A 21,506-nucleotide genomic window follows, 5' to 3' on the forward strand; every position below is an offset into this window, starting at 1 on the left:
ACATGTAAGAATACGTTTTAGTAGTAAAGGTGGGAGGGACACAGGGGATGGCGCGAAACGAGTCAGACTTACTCCTAAAGGAGATGAGATTAGGGAGGAGTAAGAAGGGTTCGGGGAGGGACGTCACCCATCAACACGAGTAAACCAGTTGCTTTACTTTGGGGGTGGAGACGTATAGCTTACACTTTTGTAGCAAGTTTACACTCGGAGTTAGTAAATACTGAAAGTAGTAAGCTTACTGCAAAGTGTAAATTACTCAGAAGTGTAAGTTACATTTGAGACCAGGCCCAACAAGTTTTATGGTCTTTCTTAATGACTCACTCAGATCTAATTTGGAACCTTTTTGTGATGCAGCTTTTGATAAACGAGACTAATTAATTGACTTGGAGTGGATGGTCTGCTACAAGAAACGCTAGTAGCACTTGCCACTGACGCTGATTGACGTGACTTTACTAACGAGTGAATATATAACCTGCCTCAACATGCAAGCCTGGCACATACTACTGTGAAAGTGCACAGAAAATCCTGTTTTTTTGGCTTAATTTCATTCTTTTTGTGTTGCCTATTCAGTTTTTTTTTTTTTTTTTGCTTTAAATTGTTTATATTTGATGTGCTTAGGCAACTCTTGTATCATGTAGCAGTAGGGTAAGGGTTGGGGGAGGTACCAGTGACGGGCTATGGCCGCATACTCTTGAAAATTGAGTTTGAAGGTTGTTGTACCCACGTAGATGGAGTACACATTTGTCAGGAGTTGACGATACGCAGCTAAATGTTGGGGAATGAAGTGGAATGGGTAGAAGCCAAATCTTGTGCTAAGGGCAGTGAAAGTGGAGCATCGACTGAGGAGATACATTGGGGTTCCGTTTTGTAGACATTTGGCCTGGAAGCAAAGGCTCCGGAGGATCCCAAGTTTAAATTTAAATGCACCAGGCAGTTGGTTACCCATATAGTAATGGTTTCTCTTAATCTTTTCGCTGTAGGGTGGGAGTCTGCCTCCTGGTTTATTTGAGCTGAATGAATGGGTAGAGTACCCTTTGAGACCAGGAGGAGGCTGAGAAAGCTCATGCTAGGGGTTTGATTACAGGTCCGAAGGAGGGGTATCCCTGGGTGGGATACCTCCCTTCACAATAACAAGTGCCCCAGTAGTCTTTTACCAGAATTACTAGAAGCAGGAACACCAGGCCTGATTTTGCCTAGCCAGAACAACATCCAGTAAGATTGAGACCAGATCGGGCACATGCATTCCAGACACTGGCAACCCCCCCAGCAGGACATCCCACATCCTCCCCTGACCTGCTCATTAACAAGCATAGGATCTCCTCTCCCATTGACCACCAAAATGAGAGAGGTAATGTAGCCTGAATCAGGAGTGGCCACGTAGATTTGGACCAGTAATTCCAGGTCTGCATTGTTATTCCCCTTTCCGGCGACAACAAAAAGTAGTGGCGAAATCTAGATGCGGGGATAGTGGTTGGAATCTGTAATTCCAAACATGGTATATCTGCATCTAAGATCAGGGGCACCCAGAATTGGGCCCTATGTGTTGCAGGCACTGATGCCAAGAGCTAGAGGTCAAGTCTCCACTGCTGCTGTTGAGAGAAGGCTTATGCAGCAATTTTGTGCTTAAAAGAGACTAATGTTGTGAAAATAGCAGAAATGCGTTGCTGGTGACCTTATCTGTGCGAAATAGGCTTTGTGCCAGCTGCATCTGATATAATAACATGTTTTGCTACCTCACAAGCAATTCTCTAGAAAAAATGTGCGCTGCACACTTTCTGTATGTATCATCTAGCCATGTTTGCAAATCAGCTGTAAGATTCAGGGTTAGGTTTAAATTTTAGTTTTTGCTGGTTGTAATTCTGGAAATTCATACCTGCCATCCCACCTCCATTGATGCATGGAATTGGAGAGAGTTCTGTAATCTGTCAGAGTTATTATTGGTGTACAAATACACACTCAAACACACACCTTGATGGGGAAAATGCACATAATCTAAGGTGGAGTCTGTCCTGGTACATTGTGGGAATGTTCTTATGGGCCACTCAATGGACATTTAAACCGAAAGCATTCTTTAAAAAAAAAAAATAATAATAATATTGCAAGCCCAACACCAGATGGCAGGGGAGTGCAAAGCATGTGAATCTACAATACTATGGGACTAATGCACAAAGGCATGTGGAGTAGTAATTAAGGAGTATTCATACTACTACTAAAAATGCAGAGAGTGCGTCCTTTCTATTTCTGATAATTGTACAAGAGTGTATACTGAATAATCGCATTTTTGATATTTGGGGGGGTAAATTCACAAAGACGTTCCAGATTATGCGCATTAGTGCTACAGCGTGTAGTGGTACTTTGGAAGAGCTGCTTCACATACTCTGGAATGTCTGTGTGAATTGACCCAATAACCGTCAATCCAAGTGTAAAGGGAGCGTTTTCCATATAAAATGTATGGAAAAAACAAATACATAGGAAAACCCAAAATCAATGACGTTTATTGTTTAAAAAGAAATTTGAAAAGTAAAAAAAAAAAAAGAATGTGGAAGCAAGGCACACTCCAGAGTTTGCTTAGCACTTTTAATCTTCTTCTTTACATTTTTAAATACATAATTCAAAGATATTTTCTACAGGTATATTTCACTGGTAAACAAACATGATGCATTTCTAGCCCTAAATTACACAACTAACAAGAAGACCTTCCCGTTCACTGTTCAGACCTTCCTGTTTACTGCAAAGACGTCTTCGCTGAAGAACACCTCTGGGCAAATTAAAGAAAAACCTACGTATATTATTTTCATCTTGTAATAAAAAAAATATGGTAGAACTTTTTATCTTGAACACTTACATCATTAAGGGCACATCTTAGTACAACAAGCTTAGTCTGCATTGAAACTACATGCTAGAACAGGGATACTCATTGCATGGGCTGGGGGCTGCTTGTGACTCCCCTGATCTTTACATGTTCCCTCCCCTGGCCTGACTGAGCACCAACATTTAGAAAGATTTTAAAGAAATGGCAATAATTAATTTACATATTAACCGTAGTAAGGAAAAAGAAGCACAGAACATGTTCTGCTCCACTTATGTTTAGTAACACCTTCGTGTTTGGAGACATTGTGCAACAAACATGACAAAATATTTTAAGGTCTCTTTGAGATTTACAAAAGTGGATTTCTACAACAAGGCACAGTGGTTTACCTTCGAGCGTCAGATTATAACTCTGCATTAAGAGGTACTTATTAGAAGTGATAGTTTTTAAATACAAACTTGCAAACAATCAGACCCTGCGCTCATCTCAAATGACAATGCCATGAGCGAGCCAAAAGGTAAGTTAGTTGTCATGTGCACCCTCTGTGAGCCTGGGTTGTTGTTAGTCTTGGAACAGCCTATATTTTATTAAATCAAGCTCAAGGGATGTTTTTATATAGTGCCCGTCCTGAACTCGCATATTTCAAGGCGCTCTCATATGTGATAATGAAGAAAAAGTAGGTACAGGGTAGTAAAGCAATTGGCCTGGAGCAGACAGTTTGGCCAACTGGGGAAGCTGGGATTAATCCCATGTTTTCTGGTTTTACGCTGTGCAGTTCAGCCACTAGACCAGTATCTCACTCCTTGTGTTGTTTTATATCAAAAGTTAATCCTTTGTCTTCTGTTCTTGGCACGTGAGGTTAAAGCGTTTGTGGCAGACAGAAGATACATGAAGGCTTGACTATTTTTGGGCTTGATGGTCCAGGAGAGCCTCAGACTGAGCCACAGCCTGGTATCTGGCTGTAACTTAGCTGGAGCTTACAGTAGCTCGTCCACTTCATAATACCTTTTAAGAGAAGAAAGGCATAGGAAGGATGTAATTTAACGATGATCAAACAAGTAGGAGTTCCAACACCACCGTGCAGGACTCCTTGTTTCAAGGTCCATAACTTTCTGAGTGTCCTACGACAGCACATTTTAGCGAGAAGTCTAGGAATTGGGTGTTCACTCTACCATGGATAAAATGAAATGGTTGTTGGGTTACAGTCCTGTTTCCTTATCAAGTACTCACTTCCAATGTTTAGGTTGATTTACGTTTTTCCCATCTGTTTAAAAAGAAAAAAAGGAGTAAGAAACTTGTTTAAAAAGTGAATGCCCAAGAGCACACAACTTGGAGTAATAGAAACCATGCCTTCTGGTTCCATAGCTCATTAAACAGCAACTAGTGAGACTTGAGGACTACTGTCACCAAATATATGTCTTTGTGCTGTGCAACCTAAGCAGAATCTTTATAGAGCAGTCCCAACCAACATGTATTGACAACATGGAAAAGCCAGTATTAAACATCTAGTTTACTAGTGCCTTGGCTAAAACGGTCCCGCTCAACCACATCTTGTAGTGGGGGATGACTGTATGTGATTTGATTTTTTAACTTATAGAGCGCACGAATACCCGCAGGCGTCTTAACGCTAGCAACGTACTATGTCCAACACCAACAGAATAAGCCATATTAAAAATTGCCAAAATGATAGAGATTCTGCGAACAACCATGTATTTAACTGCTTACAAAAGCAGACAAACTTTTGTTTGCATTTAAAAGGCAGTGTATTCCATAGGTGGCTAGTAATGTGGACAAAGCTACAACCTCCCCAGGTCACGTTCTTAATCCTGAGAATCTGAATCACTCTTGCTGTGGCAGATCGGAGCGGTTTTATTGGCACGTACCAAGTACATTTCTTTTTGAGGTACTCGGGACCTTTACCGTAAAGTGCTTTGTGTGCCAAACATAGTGCTTTAAATGCAATTCTCTTTCTAACAGTGGGCCAATGAAGTTCCACTGATGCTTCCTTAACTGAATGATGCTTTGGCAGTTTCTTAAGCAGGCGACAAGTGGAGTTTTGCAACAATTGAAGCTTATTTAGTGGTCTCTGTTTAATGCCCAAATAGATGGCATTGCAGTAGTCTAACCTAGATAAAACTAGGGAAATTACCACATATGTTTGCAACTCCAAAGAAATAAAAGGTAAAACCTTCCTAGCATTTTTAAGACAAAGAAACACAATGATGGCAGTTTATTAATCTGATCCACAGCTAATAGTTCTGCATCGCAAATAATTGCTAAGTACTTTACTTTCGGAGCTGGCACAGGGGGACAGCCCAGAGACTGGGGCCACCGAGATTGATTCCAAAAGGTGCAGTCTTTTCCAAATAGAAGAACTTCTGGTTTTTGGTGAATTTATTGTAAACAGTTGCTTTTCATCCAGTTTACAATAGCCGGATTTGCCACTTCTTCAGTATTGCTGGAGATCTGAACCACGATTTGAAAACCATTGGCATACGCTACAGTGGTAATAATAAACAATTGTATACGTTTGGCTAAAGGAGCCACATATATATTAAACAGCGTAGGGCAGAGGAAGGACCCTTGGGGGACCCCGCAAGGCAAAGTGAAGACTCGAGAATTAAAGTCCCCAAGGGCCACTCTCCGCTCACGTCCTCCTATAAAAGAAAAAAGGTCAAAAGCAGAACCAGTGATCCCAGTTTGAGGTAGCTGTTCCAGTAAGACGTCATGGCTCACGATATTGAATGCTGCGTAAAGGTCTAAAAGGACGACAGCAGCCTTCCCGTCATTGTCCATAATTAGTTTAATTTCTTCCGCCACTGCAGATAAGGCAGTCTCAGTATTGTGGGCAGATCTGAATCCAGATTGTGACTCATTCAGGATTATATTTTTTCTCCAGAAAATCTGACAATATTTTATTTATGTGTTTTTCAATAACCTTAGCAGGAAAAGGAAGTCGAGATATTGGACGATAATTAAACTCCATCGCTGGATCAAGGGAGGGTTGTGTTTTTTGTTTTTTTTAACTGAGGCTTTTTTCCACTCCAAAGGAAAGCAGCCTTCTTTCAGCATGTTTTTAAACCAGGTTGTAACAGCAGGTGCTATATTGTGAACTGCCTCATGCATTACTTAAGGTGATAACCGATCTGAAAAGAACCTGACTTGATATGCAAAATTATACGTATGGGGACCAGGATCCTTCCTCAGAGCATAAGAGGATCTAGTGAGGTCGAATTCATCATAGACTGATTCGACTTTCTCTTCAAAATAAGTTGCAAATTTGTCACAAAGGAACTGATGGAGGGAGGTGGCGGTCAGAGAGCTAGGCCTAGCTAAAAACTGAACAGTTTAAAAAATCTCTTTAGATGAATTAGCAGCCTGACTAATTCTCTCCATATAATACCTAGTTTTGTCCTCAACAATCAGTTTTTTTATAATCCTGATTTAGGATTTTATATTTATGTTTTCCTCTTCTTTGTACTGGGATCTTCAGATGTTTTTCCTGCCAATGGCATTTCTATGTCACCAGTCTTAGAGTATGAGAAAGCCATGGAGTGGAGGTACTGTTTCTGGATATTTTCTCATATATCTCCAGTACTAGTTCTGTGACTCCATCCTACAGCCATTTATTACACAGCGCTGCTACTTCATTAGCATTATCAGGGAGCAGTAGGCTAGTAGCTTCTAACTCTGCATGATTCAATTTATTGCCCTTGCGCCTCTTTTTTACTGTCCCAGCTGATGTGCTAAAGGTTGAAAAAAAGACCGGTCCAAACTGAAGTTTACTGCAACATGATCTGACTAAGTAATTGGTAGCACTGTTTCTACTTTAAGATTGGGATGGCTTGAAAAGATGCTATCCATTTTATGGCCGGCCTTTTGAGTGGCACTCTCCACCAGTTGAGAGTGCCACTCAATAACTTAAAGTTTCCAATAATAGTGCAGATGCTCAGTTTTCATCATCCTCTAAATAGATATTAAAATTCCCCAATATAGTAAAATTGGGATAGTGAATACTCTTCTCCACAAAGTGACTTAGAACCTCTAAAAACTTCGCTTTGGGGTCAGAGGGTCTGTAAATTAGCACACCGTAAAACATATCTTGGGCAGTCAGTTTACATGTGAATGTGAGTGTCTCGCAGTCTGCTAGACGCAAAGGTTCAGATAATAATTCAAACGGTTTATGATAAATTATTGCAATACCCCTCCCACGCCTGCCTGACCAATCTAACCTGCTTGACGCATACCCAACAGGGAGAGCAGCAGCAAAGTCTGGATCAGAGGCTTCATCAGCCCAGGTCTCTGTTAAAATTACTAAATAAGGAGTATAGGATTCTAATAACTCTAGAGCGAGAGTTGATAAGAAAACTGTTACGAGTTGATTTGAGCACCAATGCTGGGTCGTGGCTTAGCGTCACACAACCGTTTTTCACTCCAGCAAGTAAAGTCACAGTTTTTGTACCAGTAACCTTCCATGGCGTGTTTAATAACGAGCAGGCCAGGCAGTTCTGGTATCTACCTGGTTAAGATTTAGCAGTATTTTCATGGAGTACCTTATTTGTGAGAGACCAGCAGGGATCCTGGCGCAAGGCACAGTCCTGGCGCGAATGGGCGCAGCTGGGCTTGAGTTTGGCGTGCGGGCACCATGCCCATGTGAATGAGGCCATTAACAAGTTTGATTCAGCAAATGCTGCCGCCGCTTCGAAATAACTAGAGCGTGAGTGGCTGGCTAGGGAGAACGGAGGTCTGACAGATACCATTCGCCGCCATGAATAGAAAGGCCCACATCAGTGGCGATTACCCCAAAACATATGTGAAACACACTTAAAACATATAACAAATTATCAGAGTGACAGTGCAATATGGCAAAAATTGGCCCAAGAGCTGCAAAGCAGCTTAAGGAAAGCATAGTAATGTTACCAGTGTTTCCGCATGAAGGAGGCAATGAAGTAGTAGTGACTCAACAAAGGCCACCGCCCCTTCAAATCAAGTAGAGCGTGAGCAGCTGGCGAGGGAGAACCGAGCTCTAACAGACTCCGTTCACCACCATGCATCTTCCCACCTCAGTGAATTGGACACCTTCTTGTGGTACTTGTCAGGGACTTTTTCTAGCACTCCCTTCCGTAACACAGCCAGCTTATAAACACTCCTAATGTTTACCAATGACACTAAAGCATAAGGATTTTGTGAGGCCTAAAATTCTACTTCATTCCTCTTCAATAATCAAGCTGCTTGACTCACCAAAGGTAGCAATAGCAAGCACAGAAGGCTTACTCCACGTTGCGGTAGAAGGATAGCAACTCTGATACAGCACAACATAGCATTGTCAAATTTATGTCTCTTCTAGAGACTAGGGGCTTCATTTATGGGGCAGTATGGAATGAAACTTTCAAAATACCTCCACAACTCGCAGTCCGCACCATGTACATGGGTTGCTTCCCCAAGCCCTACTTACATTCACGCCCACCCCACACTTTGAGTCTTACCCTGCTGGTATCAATGCTACCCTCGGTCACACCACAGAGCATACCATTTGGCCCCTAGTAAACTGCTTGTGAGAACCCCTGATCGATACCCAACAATTTTATCCCCATATTCATTTGTTTGGCCATACACTAAGCTCACTGGAGGTTTCAGGTTCCTGATAAATCTGAGAGGCTCTCTCTCTCAACTGTACTTGATTCCTGTTTTCAGTATTCTCTTGGGCCCAATCACCAGGGGTGGAGGGGATAAGATATCCACTTACCAACACACCCAGAGTGAGGTATTTACCAGGAGAAGTCAATGACTCCTATTCCAAGCTCAAGCTCTGAAATGAAGCATCACATGTGGAGTTTATACATTGAACTCAGGAAAAGTGAGACTAAAGTGTTAGTCACAAACTGATCATTTCTAGATTCTGGAACCTCATTATTACTTTAATTCTGCTTCGTCCCCAAACAACAGTTTACGCAAGGATTGAAAATGTATGGCCCCCCTATAATCGCAGCCTAGGAGAATTAGGGAAAGCATATTCTATATGAACGCTCCAACAAGCATTTTCCCACTGTACCTTAAAATGTAAGCAAGTAAACCTGAGGTGTAAACCTAAGGCCTGGACTCAGCTGGTACTAATTATGAATAGCCTTTACTACTTTCCCTTCAACTTTATTGAAAAACAAACATCTTTCTAATGGCACACATTCTGCTCCAAACAGTAAGCTGGTGGGATTCTTGGATTTGTAACCCCTCCTTAAATAAGGAAAGAAAGTCTTTACAATGAGCTATTCCTTACGTTCTTTGTCGTGCAATATGCCAAGAAGGACATATTTAAGCAAATACCATCCCGAGAAATACATAGGACTTTACTTTTTCTATAACATCAGCACCAATTACCCACATTAGCAAAACATATCTGCTAGTTTGGTGAATTCACAACTTTCTTAACTTCTTTACATAATTGGATTCTGGTTAAAAATGAAAATGTTTCTGAGAGTTATTTTCAGGCAGTCAGATGCCTGTATTTTAAGTGTGGTTTTTGTGTTCCAGGGCCCAGGATGGGCAACACTCTCAGGAGCTTGCACAGTTTCAGCAGGAGCTGGCAGAGGCCCGATCGCAGCTTCAGGTGCTGCAGAAGCAGCTGGACGAACAACTTAGCAAGAATCCATCTGTGAACCAGGAGGTAAGGCTCTTGAACCCACCTGCGTTTGTGGTGCTGAGAAAAGGGATAAAAACTTTCAAGGATCCTCTGCAAAGAAAAAGTCAAGTAACCCTGGCCTACTGTGATCTTTTAGTTGTGGAGGGGGATCTAAAGCAGGGTTGATCACAAGCTGCCAGTAGCTCCCAGCCTGCTTCCCAGTAGCTTACACAGAAGTCCGACTCATCTGGTTTGAGGCTGTATAGGTGCCAACCAGCTAAGACAGTGATCTATAACAGTACACCGTTTCTATGAAGCCCTAGAACCTGATACTGCAATATGGTTCAGGTTACACTCTTCTGAAAAAAATGTTCTTTCTTTGTTTCCTTTTCCCACCACTTTCTCTCCTTTTCCGTCTTTCTTTCTTCCCATGTTTCATTTTCTAATTCTTCTACGTCTTTCTTCTCTTTCTGTTTCTCTGCTTTTTTTCTTCCTCCATATTTTCATCTTTCTTTTTTGCTATGATTGTATTGCTACAGTTTATCATCTCATTTCTTCCCCTGCTTCTCTCATTTTCATTATTCTCTCCTTTCTGACTTCATTTCATCTCTTTTGTTCTTTCCCTTTTTTCTGTTTTTCTCTCCATCTTCTTTCCTTTTTTCCTCACATCTGCTTTTCTTTACTTTCTTCATTTCATTTCCACTTGCTTTCGCTCCTTCCTCTTTCTTTTGGTGCTTTGTTCTCTACTTTCTTTCTCTACCTTCCTTTCTTTTCTTCTCTGTTTAGTTTATTGTTTTCCATTCTCTTTTCAAATAATTTCTTAGTTTTTTTGTCTTGCTCTTTTTTCTTTTTCTTTTTTCTCACCCTTTAATCATTCCTTTCATAGTTTATTTATTTTTTCTCCCTCTTTGCCCTCTTTCTTCTGCTCCTTTGTTTTGCTTTTTTGTTTTGCTTTATCTTATTTTTTCTGCTTCGTTCTTTTTTCTGTCTTTCTCAGCTGTGCCATTCTGTCCCTTCCACCTCTGTTTTTGGCTCTTTAACTCGCCTTCTTTCTCTTTCTTTTTCCCTCTCTTCTCTCTCTCGCTGTCTTTCTCTCGCTTTCTCTTTCTTTCTCTCCCTCACGCTCGCTCTCTCTCTCTCTCTCTCTCTCTCTCGAAGAGTTAATATTGGCCCACTGGGAACTCCTACTCCAGTGGTCAACCTTCTTTTCGCATCTACTCATGTGACTTTAATTCTACTTGCTCAAGATCAAAGAGTTAAAATTGGCCAACTGGTTACTCCTACTCCAGTGGTAAACCTATATATTTTCACAGCTACTCTTGTGAATTTAATTCTATTTGCTCACAGGGGCAGGACCAGAGTACCTCAGTGGTGGTGTTTACATTTGCTAACTCTTGCATACCCCATATCGAATCCGTTTTTAGGAAGTAGCTCAGGATGATGATCAGTAATCAAAAGTAGCTCTCATTATGGGAAAGGTTGGAGACTCCTGATCTTAAGTATAAAAGCAGGAAGCAGCTAATTGGAAGGCAAGGCTCACTTGTTCTATGTGTGATCTACATTGTAAGGGGATCTAAAAATACTGTGTGTTGTATTTCTCCTTTTGTGTATTACACAAGTATATTCTAAATGAACACTGCATTGTCTTGTACTTCTCCAGTCCTTGAGTAGGTCAAACACCAGCTGTCCTTCTTTCAAATATAAAATTGCAGGGGGTGTTGGAAACAGTTACTATTTTCAGTGAACTATTCCTTCCTTAAAAACTGAGAGTCTTGTCTCTTAGACTTGCTATCTTTTCAGCAGTAAGCAGCTTGACATCAGAGCCTTGACCTTGTGTAGGAGAGTGTCCCTTTTTGACATGATCATCCCCACTTTTTGCCTCGTATTTGATTCAATTTTGACTGAAAGTGCACTGAGTTCCTGCTATCCAGTTCCATATCTTTCCCTAAAACTATGCATTTGTTCACCAATTGACCAAACATTTAGCACCCCTGTAAGTCTCTAGTGAATGGTACCTGGGGCATGGGTACCAAAGAGGGTCCCCAAGGGCTACGGCATGCATTGTGCTACCCTTAAGTACCCATCACCTAGCACATGCAGACTGCCATTGCAGGCTGCGTGTCTTGGTGCAGCTAAAAGTGAAAACACTACATGGTGCCCTGTCTCCTAACACTGCATGCAATATATGTAAGTCACCCCTACAGTAGGCCTTACAACCCTAAGGCAGGGTGCATAATATTACATGTGAAGATATATCTCCCAGAGCAGATATGCTACGTCTTTGTTGATTCTCAGACCTTATGAGTGGACAGGTAAGCCATTGTAAGAATGTCCTGGACACTGGTCAATATGAGCTCTCCAGCTACATGATGGCTTCACTGAGAACAGGGATGTTTGGTATCAAACATCTCATATTAAATAAACCCTCACTGATGCCAGTGACAGATTTATTAATACATGCACCCAGAAGGCACGTTAGAGATGCCACCTGAAAACCTACTGGTTACCCGTGTACTTGCTGACCAGTTCTAACTGTCCTACCTCCACTAGACACATTTCTGACCCCCAAGGGTGAGAGCCTTTGCTCTCCGGTGAACAGAAACAGAGCCTGCTCTAGCAGGGATGCTAGCACATCCTTTCCAATGGGTGACCTGTGAGTCTGCACTCCAAGGCCGGGGGCTTCAAAGATATATAGATCAGGCTTCCCTCATAGGAGAGGAGGGCAACCTCCACCCCATGGCCCATTTGGCACCTGGACAGGCGGTAAAATGAGTTGTCAGGAAGGTGTGTCCACCCCTCAGGACAGTCCCACCCTAAGGTGAGCTACCTGATGTGGACACTCCAGAGGCGCAAAAGCGAGAACTGAAGACTGGTGACGGACTCAATGCCAACCCTGCCTGCCAAATTTGGCAATTGTGCCAAAGTCGTCTTGTCCTTCAGCTGTTGAAACTTCCAACAGCCAGGGAAGACTGCCTGCCTTCACCCCAGCACCAGGGAACTCCCATGGAGTAGCGGAGCTGCTCCACTGCACCCCTGGAGGCACTTAAGAACCGCTGAAGAAGACTCTGGACCGCCAAAACCTCCATCAGACAGCACCACTGCACCTGACCCTCTTATCCTGTGTTGAAGTGGGCCTACAGTGCCACCCTGGTTCCCAGCATCTCCAGAGACAGAGTCCTTTGTGGGTTTCCCCACTGTGACCTTCACTCCAATGCCTACAGTCTTTGTTCAGGCCCCGCTCTACCACAACTGCCTCCACTGACTGCAACCCTGATGATCCACTGCACCTCTGCACCCAGACGCACCGAACCAAGGAGAAGAGGACTACTAGTGTCTCTGTGTCCCCCAGGCTCGTGAGACTGGAGTCCACTTATTGGTTCACCTGAACTGGTCCCCTAGTCCACGCCTGCAGCCTGTTTCGGTTGGCCCCCTTCACCTTGACTGACACTAGTAACGGACACCTGACAGTCCAAGAACCCTCTGCACCCGGCCGCCCCGGACCAAGGAGAAGAGGACCACTACTGTACCTACGTTCCTGAGCATCGCAAGACCTGATCCTAGTCGGTTGCTCACCCAAACTGGACACCTAGTTCTAACCTGCAGCCTCTTTCCAAGTGGACCGATCCCCTTTGATTAACACTGGGCACCTGACATCACACTACACCTCTGCACCCGGCCGCCCCAGTACCTCCCGGTGTGACCTGCTGGTGTGGTCCTGACCCATGGTCAATATCCACCTTAAGTCCAGGAGATTAGTCCCGTAAGCCACATTTGTTGTTCCTCCATTGGATAACATTGCAGCTTTCAAGAATTGCACTGTCAAATTTTCTGAATTGTAAAGATTTTGCTTGAAAAATGTACTTACTTGATTGTATTATTTTGGTGCCAAAACCTATATAAAGATACTTGTTATTTTTGTAAATTGGTGTGGATTTCCTTAACGAGGCATGTGTCTCATTTATTGATTGTGTATGTATTTGCAGATGTCTCACACTCCTCTCTGATAAGCCTAAGGCTGCTCGACCACACTTCGCCCTAAAAGAGCACCTTGGGATTGCAAGCGCAAGCCCTGCCCACTAGTAAGGGAACCCCTGGACTCTTAGCATGGTATATCTCATTTTAATATACCATATAAAGAGCCAGCTTCCTACACCTTGCTCCTCACTGCATCTCTCTACAACTACCCACTTCGTGGAGATCGAGCCCCAGTAATTTGTTTCCCTCATCATTTGCCTTTTTTACTAGGAGAAGGTAAAGTTGTCTAGCTTCACGTATGCTTTTAAACTTTGAAAATGTCACAAGAAAAAACTGCCAAATCTACATTGCAAAGGTATTTTATGGGGAACTTCACCAACTGGTGGCGGTGTGCAAATTCCACAGAATTCAACTTTGCACATTTCCGCATAATGAATTAAAAATACCGAGAGAGCAATTTTTTATTTATACAAGAACAGGAATACTTTTGGTTTTTAAGCACATTTTGAATATTTTTCATCCCTGCTTCATCTACAATTAGTCATTTATCTCCAGTATCATGTTATATCTCACATAACCACTGTTATCTCTGTCAATGGCTTTAGAAGAAAGCACACACAGAATGCTCTCTAACGGATGTTGGGTAGTATGCATCCCTCACTCTTAGATTAAAGGAACTTTGGTTGTTCCCAACTGATACATAGCATGTTTGAATTAGGACTGTAATTTGCTGCTGTGCCAACCAAAATATATTTATGTATGAAAAATTGTATTTGATCACTAACTTATCCAAAACATGATCAACTGTTCTCTTTTTTAAGTTTTCATACATCCAAAAATAAAAATGTACTTTCAGTCATGTAGAGATAGAGAAAATGTTTGATAGGAGAAGGGATCCTGTTCGCCACTGAAAAGCAGATGGCTAGTTGTTTCACATACTCTACTGTTTCAAAAAGTGATAGTGTAGATTCTCCAAATTATGTCTACGTTGTCTTCCTGGAGGTTGAAGACCTGAAGTGGGAGGTGGAACAGAAGGAGCGAGAAATTCAGTCCCTTCGGCAGCAGTTTGACATGTCCGAACAGCGCAGTCAGAGGGAGCTCGAAGGTGTCCAGTCATTACTGCAGGTATGTGGCCCACCACGTGGGAGAGAGACAATGTTTCTGTAGTTGTTGTGAGGATTTGCCACTCAGCATGCATCACTATAAACACCATTTACATTGTTGTGCACCATACATTGGTTACTTTTCCAACAGTATTTTGAATGTCAAAGAGTTGTCCAGTATCTGTTGTTTTCTAGCTCTATCGCTGTAGCCATTTCTTGGAGAAAATCCAACTTTTGCCTCACCTTTCTTTTAACTTAGTAGTCTCTTAGCTTTCTTCCCCATAGTTTTTCTCTTTTTCTTTTCATTTCCTCCTTTTTACAATGCTGTTTTACTCTTCAGCCTTTTTATCCCACATTGTTGAGTTGCAGAGTGCGTTGTCTCTAGTGGGGTGTTCATTTTATTCAACAGGGTTTTTTATGGGGTTTCTCTCATTTCAGAGCTGAAGGCTCAACAGAATATTTTAAGGAGGAACTGTAGCCCTTTATTACTTATCAACTGCAAACTCATAGGCTTCCAGTGCCCCTAGGACTTTTTCTTCCGTCCAAGTGGGAGATTAACCTATTGTAGAAAATGTCAGTAATTGAGCAGATAAAGTTCCTTGCAGTGTAGTTGTAACTTTCAGATAGCAGATAAAACTTATGAGTACAACTGTCCGAATGGGGCTTCGGGGAGCGCAGAAGGGAAAGTGAGAATCAAGCTACTGGCTACAGCTAATTGGCTAAAGTTTCAGTTTAATGCATCTTTCATGTTTTATTGTTGAAAGGTTCGCAAGAGGTACAGCATTAACAGAGCCTTTCAATTATTTTTTTCTGGCTGCGGTATGCAGTCAGAATGTACGAGAGGTAGGGATTAAAGGACAAGCATAAGTGAACCCCAGTCACTGTTGACTGTATACTAAGGTGGGCTGCAAGCAGAGTGGTAGGTTGCGCTGCCAGGCTGTTATAACCCAGAGGTATCTTATGGTGTTTGGCTGTCCACCAGTAGTATCTATATCACAGCGGGCATCCAGATCTTGTGTTACGGAATGAGGCCTGGAGGGAAAGGAGAAAGGTGGTCAAAACTATGGTGGTTTCAACTACTGCTTACAAAATATGTCTCCAACTTTGTGTGTAGCTGGATGTCACTGGGTCTGTGGGGAAAACCCCTACTCCACAGCCTGATTGTGTCCACCATCTAGCTGGTGGAGAGGGATTGTCACCCAGACCACTGATACTTGAACAGATCCTTAGATGAACTTAGGACATCAGGTAGAGTTGTATCATGCCCAGTAAATGGCTAGACATCCTAGATGCACTACATATAACATTTTATGTGCAGTTGTAAAGTCTTGTAGGTGTTCCTGCCACGTGTTAACTGTGGGTGTATTAGAGCAGCTCAGGTTGGACATGTGGGCCACACAGTTCTTCATGAGCTGGTGGTAGAAAAGAAGGAATGACTGATTAGAAAATCAGTCCTTAATGCGTATTTTTCATGCACTTGCATCCACTTCACAAAACAGTATGCAAACCTGAATGTGTTCATTTTATACTTACCCATTCTCATCCAGTCATTGGCCATATCTTTCAATAGGCTGCATTGTTTTAGGATATCTTTTTCATTTTAGCTTTTTCAGTATGTCACTGTTCACTTTCATGCCTTTGCTTTGTTCATATTTCTTTATTCAAGTCCCTGTTTCAATTAGTTGTTATGCTGAGCTTACTTAGTCATGTTGTCACATTCCATTTTTCTTTACGTTTCAGTATTTCCATGATTTTCATGATTTCCATTCACACTTTTGCTTTGTTTATTTGTCTTTACACATTTCTATATTTAATTTTAGAATTTTGCTATTCATGTTCCTTTACTCAAGTGTGATTATGTGTGTCTGCATTGGTACCCAAATCATGTTTTCAGTTCTGTTGTTTCCATTTTCTTAAACTTCCTTTCCAGAATATCAAAGCGGAGCTGGAGACGGTGCGAGACGACCTGTCCATGACACAGAAGGACAAGGTCATGCTACAGGCGAAAGTGACGGAGCTGAAGAACAGCATGAAAACACTACTTCAGCAGAACCAACAGCTGAAGCTGGGCCTGAAACACAGCAAGCCAAAGAAGGTACCCTGAGGGCACATCTTGGGGAAAAAAGAAGCCAAACTTGCAGCCTGTAAACTGGGTACCAAGAGAACTACATTGAAGGGATAGAGTGATCATACTGTAGCATACCAGGCACAAGAGAGGGAGCAAGCACATTGTGGCCCTTCAGAGTTGTGTCATGGGGGTTGCGCTCAGTTGGAGAGTTGCCAGCCTGCTAGATCCATACCCATGCCCTGACAGAGGAGTGCTATGATGATTGTGCTTAAGGGACCAGCCATACTCTCTGCATTTATGAGTGGTACCATAAAGGTAGTGATATTGAAGGGGAGGGAGCAGTCAGGACTATACCCTTAAAGGGAAAATGCTGTAGAGGGACCATATTGTGCATTAGGGTTTAGCAAGTTATCACTTCAGAATTATGTTGTGAGGCTTCTGGCACCAAGTAAGCGGACTGTACTGTTAGTTAAAGGGCCAGAGCTCCACTCTTCTGTGTCTGTAGAGTCGCTGGGCACAAGCAGGCCCTGTGTCATTTTAAAGGGTCCCCTTGGAGCTAGACTGCCTCGACAGTGGAGGACGTGGTTCTATCTGTATCATAGCACATAGCTGTTGATAGGCCAGACTTAAAAATACAAGGTACAAAGCTATGCTGGTCTCACTAGTTGGTTTTATTGGCATTGTTTACCTGCATAAACCTTGAACCCCATTGGCTGGGTATCCTTTCCTGGTTGGTCTAGACCCATCTTAATTGTTTTACCATCTCTGCCTTCGCTGACCTGTCTTCTTTTCCTCCCCCAGGCCGGAGGCTAGCCTCCTGTGCCTCAGATTACATGACTCAACTGCCTTACTGCTTGCACCCATCCACCTCTCCGCCTGTATTCCTTCCGCTTCCAACCTGGCTCCTACCTTACATGGTGTGGGTCCCTCTCTCATCCAGTCTGGCACCATTCTTCTGCCTACCCTCTCTTCTTTGCCTCATCAGTTCTGCACTTCCTGGCACACTCCGCCTCTTGCGACCAATACCACTGTGCATAATATTGTTTGCTTTTCATACAGAGGAAGGAGTTGAAGGGTGAGGGTAACTCTTCCAATCCAGTGACCCCTGTGAAGATCCCCGACTGCCCCGTGCCAGCCTCCCTGCTGGAGGAGCTGCTGAAACCTCCCACGGCTGTCAGCAAAGAACCATTAAAGAACCTGAACAGCTGCCTGATGCAGCTCAAGTGAGTACAGATGCATTGGCTTCTAGTCATCACTGCTGTATTGTCACCTAGGAGTTAAGCTTTGGATTCCTGTATATTCCTCCTGGAAGACTTGACTGACAGCAGATTACAGATTACATCCACCTTAAAGCACCCACTCAGCTACATGTGGACACAGGACTACCCTTCTGTCCTTGACTCGTTTGGCTGCAACCAACATACCACAAAAGTGCTATTTAATTTGGTGGTGTAACAAATGGGTTCTGCTCATTTTAACCCACCCGGATTTTTCACTTTTGATTATCTGTTTTTCTTTTTTACACTTTTGCTGTAAACTAGTCTCACTGCCTGTTGTTTGTCCTCCTTACTGGGCTTAGTAATTACTCTAATCTCCAGCAGGATGATGAAACTCCACCATTTCCCCCACCCCCCCCCCCCCCTCCCACCCCAACTCAAAAGGGCAATCAACAGTGATTGACCCAGTTCCTGGGAGAGTTTTACCTCTGTTTCAAGAACTCCTAGAGCTGCAGCTTTTGCAGGAGTGTGGGGACCCTTTGTGGTTGGTCTTATGACTGCAGTGTCAGTGTAATGTTGCTAAACATAGTCTCTGGCCCACATGTTTCTGCATTCAGAGCCCTTTATTGAGAACATTAATATTGAACATTGGCCATTATAAGAAATGTTATTGATTAATAAATATGTGATTACTGATTGATGTTGTAAAATTGAAACATGACATGGTTGCTTTTTGTAATGTGGTGACACCCTGACAAAGCTAGTAGACCTGCCTTATTTAAAATGCCACCCCCATATATTGTGATGTTGCAACTGATCGAGGTGGGGCGTATTGCAACTACGAGGTTCAAAACCCTTTGAGTGTAATGTGATATGAAGGTGTCTCTAAAGTACTTCTATCTGCACGATGTACATATTTGTAATTGAATACATATTTTTTAGTTCTGTGTGTGTTTGTGTGTGAGAGAGACTGATTAGATAATAATTTGTTGAATGTTGTTGCATGTTACCAAATTGGGATTGCTAGCCCACGTCACCTCCCCTGAGTAGGCCTTGAACTGCTCTGCTTTGGTACCCTGAGAAAGTCAAGTGGTTCAATGAGATACTTGGTTCTTAGTAATAAGACCATTGTGAAACTTGTGGTTGTGAAGTACTCGCATCCTTTACAACTAATAACCCAGTTTCTTACAAGTGGCATAGTTGTATGAAATCTCAACCAGATCACTGAAAAATGATAAATTAGATCCCAAAGAAAAAGTATCTGATATATTTCCTGCTCTCATATATTGTTCCTTCCTCTTGTACCCAGGCAGGAGATGGACAGTCTTCAGCGGCAGATGGAGGAGCACACCATCACGGTGCATGAATCAATGAGCTCATGGACGCAGATTGAGGGCCAGTTAGTGGACAGTAGTACCACCAGTGCCGGTTCTCCAGTAGAGTCAACACCAGATGATGAAGTTAAAGAGCTGCATCAACATGCAGAAACTGATCCAGCATCCCAGTAGTGAACATTGGCCACCCTGCTGCATCTGTCATCTTTGGCAACACAGACATTTTTGAAAGAGTCCTTTCTTATCAGACATTATTTATTTGTTTAAAAGAAAAAGGAAGCTGAGTTCCAAATGTTGTTGACTTTTTATGGGCATAGTTAACTAAGAGGCTTGCCCAGATTTCTTTGAACGGAATGGGAGGATATGCCTTTCTCTGTTTGGCTGCAGTTCCTGATCTGCCCCCTTTCTTTGTGACCTGTGGGATCTTGCATGCATCTGAAACCTCTTGCTAGGATTTAAGCCTTAGCGGAGGAGCTGGTGTTAATCAGATCTAACCATATCCAAGAACTTTAGTTTCGGACTGCGATATCAAAAATAGTCCCGCACTGAGAGCGACATTGTGCAGGAAGATTAAAGCCAGTATCCTTTTGTAAAGCATAATTTGCACACTATGATTCCTGGAAACCTGTGGTCTTGGTATTACAGCTCCCAAGCAGAGGAGTGGCCTTTCCTCAGTCATGGGGGTGCTTCAGGGAGATGGCACAGGCTGAGCAGCCCATACCGCAGTCCCAGGATGGGCGGCTTGTACTACAAGGACAGGAGGCACAGTCCGTACTGCGGGTGAGGGTCCGATGCAAGGTGAACAGAATGTACAGTATGCAAAGGGATGTACTGCATGATCAGGAGAGCAGCTTGTTCTACAGTCGCACGGAGAGGGCCATCTTTTGCAGTCATAGGTTGAAAGGCTTGAGTTGCACATGCTTTGGCATCTACAGTTTCTAAGTAGTTCCAGGCATCCCAGATCGTTCTGCTGTTCTTTCACAGGTACAAGTTCTTTCAATGTTTGTCTAAGTTTAGAAAGAGATGAACTTCCTTGTTATTATTCGGTGTTTTCATGTTTTCCCGAGGTTACTATCCGATTCGGTTGTAAATACAGTTTTGGGGTCCCTGCCCACCAGAGATAGGAATATTTAGAAATGGGATTATTTTATTTTGAAGCGTCTTTAAAAGGATTGGCGTTTTAATGCCAATCTCAGATTATTTTTTTATTCTGAATGTTAATGCTCGTTTGTTTTCTGTAATGGGTTGTTCCCAGTGAACGTCAAGTTACACCACGGTGTTAACCAGAGCTTGAGCTTGGAACGATTAGGCTTCGCAGGATAGGTGTTGTGCTATGAGATTCAGACCCACCTTGCAGCGTGAGCAGTCTACAGTTTTCCTGCCTTCATTATTCCTTGATCCACCATCCCTTCAAAAGATGAAAAAGTATTTGAATATATTTATTCACCCCTTCTCAGTAGGAGGAGCTCATAGCGAGGTGTGCATATTTGGTACTCACACACACACACTGTATTACATTGATATCTCAAATTAGCATCTGGTAGATGAATTGTGAGAGCTCTTCCTACAAAGTTGTTCATTTCGCACATACTGGGGTGGACATATTGCCTTGTCAAGCTGGTAAACCACGAATGGGAAGATCCAGATGACCAACCCATTTGAGGGTAGCTGTCTACCCATCTTGTGTGTGACTGGGTACCCTGGCGGATAGTGACGGTACATGATCCACAGTAGCGGGTTCCTGTAGTGACTCTCTGAGATAAACCACCATACCCTACTGTGTGTCTGTACATGTGAACCACCACATATGCCTTGAAGTGGCTAAATGCCCCGCTTGAGAGTGACTACATCAACCACCAAAGCCATCTCCCGTTATGACCGTGTATGACATGAACCCTCATACTCAGTTGAGCGACTGTGAATCTGCATTCCCCAATGTATGGCTGTCTGCAAGAACCACCACACCCAACAGGGCAGCTATCAATGTAAACAAAAACAAAAAACACTATGCTCCATTTTTTTAAATTTAATTTAATTTTTTTAATATATTTGCCTCACTAACACAGCTGACTTTCCACTTGAAAGCACACAATATATTTAGGGTACAAGCTCCCCATTGCACTATGTGCTGGTTTTGCTTGACATTTGCTAGCTGCTGCTTTCCGGTGGAATGCCCTTATCGAGAGGGCCAGGTATCCGCTGCTCCCAAGGCTTTCACACTTAGCAGCTCTTCGGTGTACCACCCCTGTGCGGGGTGCTCCATTTGAAAACTTGTTTAAATTAATGCATTTTATATGTTCACGAATAGTGGCTCATGTCGCGCTGCTGAGAGTGCTGCTAAAGGAACTTACCAAAAATGAATGAAAGTTTGCTTAGTGCCCGCC

The 21,506-nt window shown here is 42.8% G+C and overlaps 1 protein-coding gene across 2 annotated transcripts in view; it reads left to right on the top strand.

Annotated features, from left to right (window-relative positions):
- The window catches only part of GOLGA3 (golgin A3), a 133,123-nt gene extending 112,014 nt beyond the window's left edge, over positions 1–21,109 (top strand). For both annotated transcript variants that reach the window (XM_069215266.1, XM_069215265.1), the window contains 5 exons: positions 9,338–9,470; positions 14,403–14,525; positions 16,434–16,598; positions 17,631–17,794; positions 19,098–21,109. In XM_069215266.1, coding sequence (XP_069071367.1) covers positions 9,338–9,470; positions 14,403–14,525; positions 16,434–16,598; positions 17,631–17,794; positions 19,098–19,296 — 784 coding nt within the window. In that variant the 3' untranslated portion in view covers positions 19,297–21,109. The remainder of the gene's footprint in view (positions 1–9,337; positions 9,471–14,402; positions 14,526–16,433; positions 16,599–17,630; positions 17,795–19,097) is intronic.
- The last annotated feature ends 397 nt before the right edge of the window (positions 21,110–21,506 follow it).

Source organism: Pleurodeles waltl, chromosome 11, assembly GCF_031143425.1.
Source record: "Pleurodeles waltl isolate 20211129_DDA chromosome 11, aPleWal1.hap1.20221129, whole genome shotgun sequence".
Taxonomy (NCBI): domain Eukaryota; kingdom Metazoa; phylum Chordata; class Amphibia; order Caudata; family Salamandridae; genus Pleurodeles; species Pleurodeles waltl.